This window comes from Impatiens glandulifera, chromosome 6 (assembly GCF_907164915.1).
Source record: "Impatiens glandulifera chromosome 6, dImpGla2.1, whole genome shotgun sequence".
Taxonomy (NCBI): domain Eukaryota; kingdom Viridiplantae; phylum Streptophyta; class Magnoliopsida; order Ericales; family Balsaminaceae; genus Impatiens; species Impatiens glandulifera.
Window position 1 is genome coordinate 45,976,737 of NC_061867.1, and position 14,232 is coordinate 45,990,968.

General features: G+C 23.8%; 1 protein-coding gene across 1 annotated transcript; it reads right to left on the reverse strand.

Moving 5' to 3' along the window:
• Positions 1–1,501: 1,501 nt before the first annotated feature.
• On the reverse strand, positions 1,502–4,448 carry LOC124941512 (glutamine synthetase cytosolic isozyme-like). The gene is made up of 12 exons (XM_047481853.1): positions 4,295–4,448; positions 4,184–4,223; positions 4,006–4,109; positions 3,867–3,915; positions 3,664–3,770; positions 3,311–3,398; positions 2,762–2,890; positions 2,602–2,676; positions 2,472–2,525; positions 2,319–2,356; positions 1,928–2,087; positions 1,502–1,841 (listed from the first exon to the last, which is right to left on the reverse strand). Exons 1-12 carry the CDS (start codon positions 4,366–4,368, stop codon positions 1,689–1,691), a joined length of 1,071 nt encoding a protein of 356 aa, XP_047337809.1. The 5' UTR covers positions 4,369–4,448; the 3' UTR covers positions 1,502–1,688.
• Between the last annotated feature and the right edge of the window lie 9,784 nt (positions 4,449–14,232).

Sequence of the window (14,232 nt, forward strand, 5' to 3'; positions counted from 1 at the left end):
TTTCAAACCAAACGGATATTATAATTCTCAACCAAATTCATCTTGTTGAGGCAAGATTTATCACATTATCTATGTTGAGATGATAGCATGTATATAAATGATTATATTTTAAATAATTATTAATTTAACGCAAATGACGTGTTTATGCAGTTTATTAGTTTCTAAAATTGAGACCAGATTTTGAGTTCAAATTTTAGAAAAATGAAAGTAAAAAAAGTATATAAACTTATTTCGCGAAAAATTAACACCTTTATATATTTTTTTTCTTTTTAGTTTGGTAAATAAACTTAAGAAATAATTTCAATCTCATTGATAAATCTAACCTTCTTCCCATAAAATATTTACACTCATATTTATTTTTATACAATTTAAATACAAAATAACATTTTAATAATATATCTTAAATATTTTTAATGTCATTTCTTCATAAATTAAAAACATTATGAAATAACATATTATTATTTTTCTTCAACACTAGAGAGGTAAGATATAAAAATATTTTTAAATTATTGATTAAACCAGAAAAAATTGCATCAATTGATTATATTCAGTTGAAGTCTTGTATATTAAAATTTTATTTATAAAAATTATAGAAAAATTGAAGTATTTTTTTAATCCATTATCTTATAAGTTGAAATTGTTTAGTGAATATTATCAAAACCCCAAATAAATGAAATTAAACAATCCTTTATTAGCAGCACATGCTGAAAAAGTTACTTTTTATTTTATTTTATTTTATTTTATTATTTTGTACCAAATACACTTGGAATCTGTGACCTAGTTCCCTTTCTAGATTGGTACCTTTTTGACTAAATTGAAACCTTATAAATAGAATCTTATTTATAAAATTAAGTAAATTTTAGTATTATATTGCCCACTAATTACAAAATAAAAAAGAATATTATGAGTAATCATGCAAGTTTGTATTGCAGTCACTTAGGATTTTATTATTATTATTATTACTTTCGATAGAAAATGTTATATACAAATATTTGAACTACTTATTTATATAAATAACAATCTTTCTAACAAATCATTTTTTTAAGTTAAACAATTTCATTTTGTGAAAAACAAACAAAATAAAATGAAATAAATAAAAGAAATAGTTAATGAAAAAAATTGTCATAAATTAATGAGAAACTAACTCAAGAGTTATGAAAAAATATCCCATGTGTGAAGAATGAAAAAAAAGAAGGTTTCATTCTTAACCTTCAACTAAAATATAAAATAAAATATTATAACTTTTTAATATTCTGAATTCGAGATAACACGTTATAGATTCTAAATATATAACATAATACAAATTTTGTTTCATTAACCATTTAGATATATTTAATCATATTCACAAATGTATGTCTATTTTTATCTTTACCACATTTTTTTTATCCCTTTGTAATTTATATAAAATAATGTAAATCATTTTTTAAAATTTCAAAATATTTAAACACCACACCTATAATCATAATAAATAATTGATGAAATTTAAAGAGAAACTAACATAAGGCTAATTATTAATATTATTAGTCATATGGAAAACAAACCAAAATGACTTAAACACAAAGTACTTACTATCCACCATTAAAAACAATAGAAAACCAAATAGACAAGGATTCATTACACTATCACAATTCTTTTAAAACCGAAATCGAATTCGAGATTTCAACTTCTAAACCGCGATTGCTTGCTATTCAAGGTTTCCAGAGGATGGTTGTGTCAGCAATCATGGATGTAACCACATAAGGATCCATATTAGAAGCCGGCCTCCTATCCTCAAAGTACCCTTTCCCGTCCTTCTCCGTGTCCCTACCAACCCTAACCGATGCCCCTCGGTTCGCCACACCCTGCCATTCCAAACCGGAATAAACATAAATAAAATTATGTGTGTATATATATATGTATATAAAATCGAAGAAATAGTCATTATTACCCATGAAAAGGTGTGGATGCTGGCGGTTTCATGCTTTCCTGTGAGACGACGCTCATTGCCTTCTCCGTATGCAGCGATGTGTTCTTTGTGCCTCAACCCGAGCTTCTCGATAGCTTTCTTAATTACATCAATTCCTCCCTCAATCCTCATTGATTTTGTGCTATTCAATTAAAATATCAAGAAAATGAAACAAACTAATCAATTGAAGGGTATTTTGGTCATTTTCTACCTACCAACTTAAATAATTCAAAATAATCCAATACTACTATTTTTTAAATAACCCATTAGACTCTAAAAGACAATCCATTATAGGGTATTTTAGTCATTTTCTAACAAACAACTTAAGTCAATCAAAAAAAAATCCAATACACAATAGTACAATTATTATTACCTATAGTTGGTGTGTGCACCAGCTCCATTCCAATCTCCCTGCAGACAATTTTTGTTATTTTTACTAAATTTGGCCAATTTAATGAACAAAAAGTGACCAAACATTTCTTGGCAGGACTACATATTACTGTTGAGCATATATAATAAAACTAACCTGAATAGGTTTAGGATCAAGAGAAAGAACCACTCCAGCAATCTCAGTGATCCTCTGTTGATGATTAAAACAAAAAAAGTTAGTTCTCGAATGAAGATTTATGGCATCTTGAAATGTTTTATCGGTATACCTCTAGAATGTATCGAGCTGCCCATATTTGATCACCCGCATCAATGCCAACGGATGGACCAACTTGGAATTCCCACTGCATAATCGAAAAACAAAGAAGTAAACGTCTATAAAGACAGCCCATGGATGAATATCATGAAGACAAAAGAGTAAGTTTATACCTGGCCTGGCATAACTTCTCCATTAACGCCACTAATGTTGATTCCAGCATACAAACATGCCTTGTAGTGTGCATCGACAATGTCACGGCCAAAGGCTTTGTCAGCACCCGTAGCACAGTAGTATGGTCCCTATTTTCCCAAGAAAATACTTGTGTTAAATTTAAGCAAACCAATTTTTTAGAAGAAAAAACTATACTACTACTATGAGTTATTTGGATAAACAGACTCAAAAGTGTACTATAAATGATTAAAAGATATTTTGGTTAATGATTTAAACGATTGATTGATAAAAGAAACTCGTGGGTTATTTGGGGATTATTTAAATAACTCAATCCGAACAATACCAAAAGAATTATTTGAGCCTTGTTTGATGAAGGATTATTTGGATTTAATAACTTCATACCATCATTCAAAACATCAACCAAAAGAAAAAGATATTATAGTTATTTAACCAAAATAACCTCAATTAATTTCATTTTCAAATAACCCTACATCATCAAACATAGTAATTGAATAAGAACCAAACCCATAGTTTGAATGAAAATTTACCTGAGGTCCAGGGTAGCCACCAACAGGCCACCCAACAGGCCACTTTACATCTTTCTGCAATAAAGTGTATTCCTGTTCTATCCCATACCTAAATAACAACAAAAATAAAAGAAGAAATTATCATTTCCACTACCCATTTCCCAAATCATGTGATCACAATAAAAAAATAAGAAAAAAGTCTTTAACCCCCACCCCACTCCACCCACTTCCCATATTATGTGATCTTACCAGCACATGTGAATTCATCAACCAAAAAATGAAAAAAGTAAAGAGATTAGATTCAATGATTCCTTTGGTATAATTAAATTATTATAATATTTTAAACAAACAGACAAAGACAAAGAATATAATACCAGGGTTCCTCAACAATAACATCAGGATGGGAAAAGATTTGGGCAGCAGCATATCTTTTGTTCGTGGGAATTGGCTCCCCAGCTGGAGTATAAGCATCACATATAACCTAAACCCACAAATAATAACAAAGAAAACATCAAAAGTTAGATCAGATCAGATCATAGAGATCCGGATCCACATGATTTTTTAAGTGAAAACTTACAAGAATGTTTTTGCCTCTCCTGAATGGATCTTTGTAAACAGCCTGAGGACTAAGTAAAAGAAAGATCCATCATCCATATGTTTAGATTGAGTAAACCAAGTTGAAATAAAGAAATCAATAAAATTATTTCATAACATACTATAAGATCACTTCACTGTCTTGCCCAGGTGCTTGACCAGTGCTAGACCCATCATAATTCCACTTTGGTAACAAAGCAGGATCAGTGATTGGAGAATTTAGAGTCTGAAATTTCACATGAAAATTGTTAAACATGATAAATGATGAACAGGGTATGAAAAAATGAAGAAGAGAAATACTCTGGCTTTGCTTCTTAAATCCAACCCAGATCCACCGATCCTGATAAATGATGAACAGAAATGAGAAAATGGATTAAAAATGAGAAATGGGTTGTTGAAATAAGATGATACCAAATGTATTCGGCTATGATCTTCTCTGTTGTTTCTGTGAGGTCTAAGTTGGAGAGATCTGAAAGCAGAGACATGGCGATGAATCAGAGCTAAATTCACAGCTTTGGAGTGAAGAATACAAAGAGGAGAGAGATGAGTATTTATAGCGGTTGTGATTTTGACCGATGATCCAGGATTTGAAGAAGAGTGAGTCTGTCATCACCCCCTATGCTTGTGCTAATTTTATTTACTTTTTAAAGTTAGGTATGGTACTAATTTATTATTTTAATAATAAAAATCTAAATATTAAATTAAAAAAACAAATAAAAAATTAAAAATGTATATAATATGAGTTCAAAACAACAATAAATGATAGAGTATAACAAATTGAAAATCCATAGAACAAAATTTATGTTAAAGATATAATTAACTGATTAGGTAACTATTTAATTAAAATAATGAGAAACTGATTTATCTAATTGGGTTTATTTGGATTTTGTAAAAAAAAATCTTGTTAGATGAAAAACTAAATTATTTGAGTTTTTTATCTTTTAAATTATTACATTGTGGTTTTGTATTTATTTATTTTTTGTTTAAAATATAAAATAAAAGTATTTTAGTAATTTGAATATGAGTGATTTGATAGTTAAAACCAGCATGAGTGTTGTGATAAAGAGAATTAATAAAAAAAAATTTAAATAAAATCCAATAAAAAAACCAAAATAACTCCTTTTTTGGTAGAGTTTGTTTGAGAAAGTGATTAATATGATTTTTTTTTTAAACTTGTATGATAATAATTTCTGAAAAATAGTTTTTTGGAATTAATATACCAAAACACCTTATATATTATTATTATTTTTTTAAGGTTAATATTAATAAAGGATAATTTTTGTATCTTAATAGATAAAAAGTAATTAAATAGATAAAATAATTATTAGATTTTAAGTAAAAACGCTTAAAAGCTCTAATATCAAACAAGTTCCTAAGAGAGTTTCAAAATAAAAATTAATTACAATAATTATTTACCAGTATAAGCAAAAAATAACTTTAACTATTTTATCTTATTTATTACATTACTATAAAAAGGGATGTAACGTTGATATGAGAAATCAAAAATACAATAAAGGTATTAGCATTAAGTGACCGATTAAAGATTAAATTAAATGTCATATAATTACTCGGATTAAAAATATTTGTGACAGTAAATTAAATATAGCTAAATAGGATGTCCCATAAAATAAAATAAAACACAATACAACTCCTCAAATAAGAGTGATAAGAAAACACATCCTATGTTGAAAAAAGAATTATAATGATCAATTAAGAAAAAATGAGTTTTCATGTGATTTCTACATAGAGAAAGGTTAAGCATTTAAAATATTATTAATCAAAATAAATATTATTTTATCATAAGTTTTAATATAATTATGATACATTAAATATTAATTTTTTTACTATCTAAATTATAATGTGATCAATAACTTATATTTATAAACAAAATCAGATTAATAAATTAGAGTTAGAGGGTTCAATAATTTATAAATAAACTTGATAAGGCTTATATACTAAATTGTAGAAAAATATTTAATTTTTTTTTTTTTTGACAATAATTGAACCTAAGGAAGAATATACATAATATTTTTATTATCAAACTAACTATTATAAATTTTAAAAGAGTTGTATACATAAATATTTAGTAGATAATAATTTTTAACTGGGTTTAAGTTATTTTATCTTTGTTTATTAAGATAATTAATCTTCTTAGTTTACGGTTTAAAAGTTAAAACTTTTTCAAATAATAATTTGCAACAAGAAATAATAAGTTTGATTCTTAATAAAAACACTTTTAAGTTGAAATAGAAAAACATAATTTGTGCGAGATAATGCTACTTTCTAAACCAAACCAAGCCTAATTTTGCAATGAAAAAATAATGGCATTCAATAATATAAAATATAAATAATAAATGTTCCTCCTAACATTGGTATTAGCGTATTATTCCCTAAAATAATAAAGACACGGCCCACCGAATGTACAATGTAAAAATTCCAAATTGACCATCAAACTTATTTATGATATTCAAATATACCCTCAAACTATTATACATGTAGTTTTCTTTTTGAAAAAGTTTCAATTTTTAAATCGCAAAGAACCCAACATAAAGGAAAGTAAAATCAAAGTTGGAGGGAATTAATGAAAAAAATACCGTATAAACTAACTTTGTCGCACACAAGATTAACATATTAAAAAAAAAGTCAAAATTTAAAGATGGGTGTAGTTTAACAAACAAATATTATTAAATTAACAAATATATATATATATATATATAATTAAAATGTTATTAAATTTATTAATATATATATATATAATTAAAATATATTTCTGAATATTATTTCTTTTAATTCAATACTCTGATAAAATATTTAAAATAAAAATAAATTTTCAAATCCAACTCTAGTTATAGAGCTGGGTTATATATTATTGGGTAATGTATATTTGATTTAAGGTATTAAATTAATTTTTGAAATAAAATTAATTATTACTGTATCATTTTTGTTTTGTAGCTAAATATTTGTTTACTTTATACTTTTACAAAAATTAATAGTGATAGATTTGTTTTGTCATTACACACAACATAGAAACATGAAGCATATGAAAATATTTATTTTTTTTAAATGTAAAATGAAAAATGAAAATTTGTGGTGGAATTTAAATCATTTCTTTTTTTAAAGAGCAAAATATTATTTAATTAATAATGTTATCACAAAATCACACACTTTGACCAACATAAAAAAACAATATTTGATAGAAGTAATCAAACTATATAAAATAAACAATTCAATAAAAATAAAAACACAATTATTTTACAAGTTTGAATTATTTTAATAACTCAACCAAATTAAATATCATTTTATTCCCCTTCTCATTTATTACATCATTTAATAAATTAACGAAAATACTAAAATATTATTTATTTTAAATTATTATTTTTTATTTTATCATTATATATTAATACTCTTTAAATTTTTTTAATTTTTTTTTATCACCAATCATTATTTGTAATAACTCAAGTTTTAACTAAAATCCAATCAAGTTCTAGCGTTTTTCAGGATTATTTGACATTGTTTAAGTATTTTAAAGGTTTCTATTTCAATATGTGATTTTTTTTCTTACTTTTTAATCTTTTTGGGCTTCTAACATTTGAATATTTATTTTTAGATTTTCTTTAAAAAAATCTTGCTAAAAAAATAAGTTATTTGAGTTTTTTATTTGTTAAATTATTGTAATATTTTATTATGTTTAAAAATTATTATTTTTAAGATAAAGTAAGTGTATTTAAGTTAATAAAATTAATGATTTGATGATTAAAATGACATTGTAATAGATAATACGTAAAAAAATGAATAATTTTAAAAAATAAATCCTAATAAATATTAATTATAAAATAGATTAATTATAACATACTAAAAAAACTAGAAGAGTCCCTATCTCCTCAAAGTGGGGAAATATACCTAAGAGTCTAGGTTCCATAGCCTATATTTGAAGTAGATAAGATTTTAATTTTTTTTTTAAAATTATTTGGAAATGTTCAAATCTAATCAGAATAGGGGTAATTTATTCAGATATTAATTTAGATAAAATAATATTTTTAATATATTTTAATTATATATATATATTAATAAATTTAATAATACTTGTCCATCTTAGTTCCACACTAATTCTCCATATTTACCTATAGATATATTTATAAATCTATTTGAAAAAATAAAAAATAAAAACTCTATCATAATTACTTTGAGATTTGAAAAAACTAAGTTATATATATAGTAACTTTAATTGCATATTGCACTTGCTATATATTATTTTAATTTTAAGTTTAAATCCCATAAAACAATTATAAGTTTAAAAGTTTATATTTGACTCTTTTCCATTTTTTACTACACTAAAACAACAACAACAACAAAATTATTTGAAGCAAAAAAATGTAAGATAATTGAATTTTCCGGCGCATAAAAGTGACTACTAGATTCCGGCACTTAAAAAAACTAAATTAGCGACGCTTGAATAATATGAAAGTGACGAAACATTATTATGCGTCGCCAAAACTTTAGCGACGCTTATAGGATACACTAAAGTTAATTTAAATATTGATAATATTGACTTTAATATTTTTTAAAAATATTTGAGCTGAGTTGGGGCAAGTGTTTGTTTGTTAAATGGTTGTTGACAGGTTTGTCCAAATTTATAAGTAAATATAATTATTTTCTCTTCTAAATTATACTAGTTCTTGTTTGGAATCCTCTTCTTAACTATAGATAGATTGCTTTTTTTTTTCTTTTCTTTTTATATATAGATGTGGAATATACATTATTTTTAAGGAGCATTTGAATTTGTATAGACTCCAAACAAGCTCTAATATTTTGTGGCAATCAATTAATTTTAATATTTTCAAATGTGGAATAGACATTATTTTGATTATTAGATGTCCTTTTCACATTTCAATTAATAAAAAATTAACTTTTCAAAATAAATAAATAAAAATATTAAAATAAATTGATTTTTAATCATATAAGAAAAATATGATTTGAAAATTTTATTCATATATAAAAAAATATTATTTTGTATGACTAATTGGAAACCTTGACAAATTTTCCCAATGACTTTGAAGTCATTTGAAAAGATTTTTTTTTAATATGATTGATGTTTTGGATTAAATTTGTTAATGAATTTCTGAATATATATATTTCTATTTAATATATTAATTTATTTAAATTAATATTTAAATAAAAAAAATATTATAATTTTTTTTATCCAAGCTTATTTTTTTTTTCAAACCATTGTTAATTTAATAACTTTTTTTCAAATGAGCTTAATGTGAATTTAAAAAAATATATATAATAAAAAGGGGTAGATAGAACATAATTAGTGCTGAGGAAGAAAGGAAGTTCAAATAAAACATGTAGGACATGTTTGATGTGGATTATTTGGTAAATGTTTTGCTCCCTTTTATTTTATTTTTTTAAATGAAATTAATATAAACAATTTAATTCTTTTTAAATAATCATTCATCAAAGAAAAATTGAGTTTAATTTAACTAAATTATTCTCTTATCTCACTTTTTAAACATATTTTAACTTTATTTTTATAATATCTTAAGAGAAATGATTAGAGAGAATTTGAGAGGAAATGACGTGACGCAATCTAATTGGCTGAAAAACTAACAAATTTTACTTTCTTTTCTCTCCTCTCCCTTTATCTTTTTTTCTTCTAGTCATCTATATATATATATATAATGATGCTTAATTTTTAAAATGTTCGGATTGCCGGATCGAGAGCTGTGGTTAATTTGGATATATGTGAGAGTAAATGGATATTTGGGTCGGATAGTGGATTGACCCGCCCATAAACTTAAAACGGTTAAAAATAAAATTAAAAATACTATAGGTATGGTTTGAACTTGCAACCTAACAAAACAAGTACAACATTTTAACCAACTAAGCTAATAACACTTTATATTTTAAATTCAACCCAAAATTTGATAAACGCGTGACATTTTAACAATATAAGTTCAACTTTTTAACTAACTAATCTATATATATATAATGATGCTTAATTTTAAAGTGTTCGGATTGTCGGGTCGAGAACTTTGGTTAATTTGGATATATGTGAGAGTAAATGGATACTTGGGTCGGATTGTGGGTTGATCCGCCCATAAAATTTTTACCGTAATATTTTTTTACAGTTTTTTATATTATTACTCGTACAAATGCACGAGATACATACTAGTTGATATAGTGACACCTCATTCTCATCCCTATCACTTCACATATATTAAATATTAAATATAAGTCAATAATTTAACTAATCCATTTTGTTAATCTTGTTTAAAAAACATAAATTCTAGAATGAGAGGTTGGGGTAGGTAGAAGAAGGCACGTGAGGAGTTAGGTAAAGGAGTTGCTTAAGTCTTAACTTAACTCTGGTTAAGTATATCCGTACATAATTAGTAAAATAATCCTTAATTAATCATGTTATTGTTAACCACTTTTTAATTACTCCTTAGTTAATAATAATATTAAACTTTCTAAAAAAGAATTTTTAATTATAACTTTTACTTTTTTTTAAAAAAAAACTAACACAATTCTAACCCTTTTTTTTTATCTAATTCAAATTAAGACATTCTTAATAGAAATTTAATATAAAATATTAATCTATTCGGGTATGTGTTGGAGTAGAATTAGAATTATAATTAACTAGTTTAGTTAACTAGTTTAGTTGGTAATTCAATTCTAATTTTTAGGTTAGAAAAAAAAATATAATAAACATAATTTTAATATATATTATATATTTTATTAAAATATTGATTTTACGTCTCAATTATAATAGCTCAAATTTTAATTTTGTTTAAACTTAAATTTTCATTAAAAAAATATTGGTTTGACAATTTCATAAATTAAAATAATTATCGATTCAACCTTTTAACTTCTTAAATTTAAAAACAAAATATCAAATTCAAAAACAAAATATCGATTTGATATTTAACTTCATAGATTAAAAAAAATATTGATTCGATATTTTAACTTCTTAAATTTAAAAATAAAATATTATATCGATTCAAAATTTTAAAAGAAAAAAATATAGAATCCATATTTTAACCTTTTAAATTAAAAAAATTATCAATTAAAAACTTTAAAATACCGTAAAAGAAAAAGAGATTGGGAATATTAAGTGAATACAATTTAATGCCTAAACTACTCAAAGATATTTTATAGGTTAGTTTCATTCATTTTATTAGTCAAAGTATATATTTCATGGCTTTTAATTTAATTTATTTTGTTAATTTATTTCAACTTATTCATTAATGAAATTATTTTTGATTTTAAAAAAACTAAATAAATAAACAAGAAATCCTAGAGCTTGTTTGATATTGAATTATTTAAGATTTGTGTGAAAAAAAATTATATTTATGAAAAAGTAGATTATTGAGTTTTTAACTGTTTAAATAATTATAATGTATTTTTTAAAATAAAATAAAAATATTTTTATAATTTAATTAACAAAATTGATTGGATGGGTTAAAAAAAAGACTTGATAAGTGAATTTTTAATAATAAAAAAACTAGTGTCAAACGAGCCCTAGTGAAATAGTTGGTAAAGACTATGTATAAATATTCGTATTAATTGACCCTCCACTACATACCTAATCCTCCATCTTAATTAATATATGTTCATTTTCTTTAGAAAAAAATCTTACAAAAAAAAAAATTATATATAATTTCATATCCTTTTAATTAAATACATGACATTCATAATATTTTTATAACTTAAACTGACATATTTATTTGTAATTCGCTTGAACTTGATTCGACTCAAATATAATCCGATTTAATTAATATCATTTTTTTTATATTTATGTTAAAATGACATAACACAACAATTAATGAAGCTAAATTACAAACTCCCATTTATAGAATAACCTACAAAATAAAATGAGTAAGTATGAGAGGAAAATCACAAAATCTATAAAAAAAATTCAATCTACTTAAAGTGATTTCGACCCGAACTCAAAAATACATTACCCTAACCTAATTTTATCTTGTTCGGTACATTTTGTATTTTTTTTTGTCTGAGTAAAAAATTACGGTCCTACTTTTAAATACTAATTTGATTTAGGAGTGAAATGTATATGTATAAGATTGTGAGTTTGAATGTTCATTTTCATTTTTATTTTAAAATAAATATAAATAATCTAATAAATGAAATATTCATTATGATGTCTAATATATAAAATTATAAAATAAAATATGAATTATATATATTGTTTAATTTAATGGAATTGGGGACCAATGTTAAAAATAAAAATAGAAAATTCAAGTTGTAACTTAGTATTCATCCCTTTTTCTAATGGTCCAACAAAGGAGTTATTCCAAGGCAATAAGTATTAATTTAATTCAATATTTATATATTGTGATTGGAGTTTTTTACAATAATAATAATCTTGTCTCATTTCTTGTTTCCCTCATATTTCCTTGTTAATATTTATAATTTTTTAAGTGCAAATTGCAAATAAGGGCAAGGCTATCTTGTTGTGCCACTCACAAGAAAATCAATATAGTGTATTAATTTCTTCAAAATAAGTTTTTTACAATAAATATGACTATTTTTCAAAGCATTTAAAGTTAGATTCATATACAACAAAACCATTTTTTAAAAAAATAATAAAAAACAATTTAACAAGTCTTCAAAAAGTAAATGTCATACTGCGTTTAAGAAGTTAGATTAATATAAAACCATACAATTTAAAAATTGCAAATAATTGTGACTAATTTTATTGAAAGTTTCAAGTGTTTTGTAATTATTTATTTAAAAATATAAGTTTTTGGATAAAGTAAGCAAGGCCCAGATCTTCCCTTGTGAAGACAAATGATAAATTATTTTTTTTTTTTAAGGAAAGGGAAACCAAGGTAGAGAACTTGACTCACATAATCATGTGTTTGGAAAAAAAAAAAAAATATAAGTGGAAGAGGGAAGAAAAATAAATATTTTTTCAGCTAATCAAATTACGTTACATCATTTATTCCCTATTCTTTCTCAAATATTATATATGCTTACAATTTTTCTTAAAAAAAATAAGAAAGAATTTATTGTTTTAAATATATTTAATAAAAAAATACTTAAAATTTTTTAAGAAAGGAACTTAACAAAGACTGGACTTGTAAAGTGATTAGGTTTCAAGGTTGGGCCTGGTTGGCTTAGCTGCTTTGTTTCCTTAAAATATAATGATTTGTTTCCTTAAAAGAATATTTTTTAAATATTAAATTGATTCTTAGAATATATATAATAAAATATATTATAAACTTATATTATATTATATTATGAAATTAGAATATAATAATATATATATATATATATATATAAATATATATATATATATATATATATATATATATATATATTAAAAAAAGATTTGATTTGATTTTGATTTATTCTCCTAACTTATTATTTACTATATTTATATTTATGTATTTTATTCTCTTTATAAGAACCAGACAATTAAATTGTTTTAAATCAATTAAAAAATGGGATAAATGACAAAATTAGGATTATTGTGGTAAGGATTTGTCAAATTTAGAACTCTCATAATTTTTTATCGTTTTAAAAACTATAGTTATAATATTTTGTTATATTTAAAACTACTCATTAACGGAACAGTCTTAATTTAGGTAAAAATCTGTTAAATTATTTATCATTTTTTATATTTAATATATTTTTTTTTATCTCATTAATATTTATCAATTTTAAACCCATTTCTCAATCTTTTAATATAAGTTTCTCTCTTCATTTCCAATTGCTTCAATGGCAATATCCTACCCACTGTTGTGACTTGTGATGTATTGTGCTCTCTTATTACAAAATTTTATTAAATTCTTTAATTAATTATCTTTTCAGTTCATCAACCAAGTTATTAATTGAGTTCTTATTATCCAAATAAAAAAATCTAATCAAAAGCTTGCAATGTTATTAAAACTTCTCAAGAACCAGTTATTCGCCATTGCTATAATTCTTCATCAAGAAAGTGCTCTTCTCCTTAGATTCGATCATTATCACCTCGCCCTATTTTTCGTGTAATTCAAATAACAATTTATCTTATGGGTTATGATCAATACTTCCTGTAATGTTTTAGATCGTAAACAATTGCTTCTCTGATTTATGAGAGCATATTATCAGCCAAACAAAACTGTTGTTGTGGGAACAATCAGTCGATGACCCTCTCAATTTCATCTGCCTGACTATGTCTTCTCTCCATCGGCCATTTGAATCTTCCTTTCTTTGTTTGCAGAAGATTATGTGTTCATCATGTTTATAGTCATCTTAACCTCGAAAATTCTCTGTTTGCTTTGTTTATCATTAAAGCTCTCATTTTTATCGTTTATTGTCACGTATGTACAATTATTGTCTGA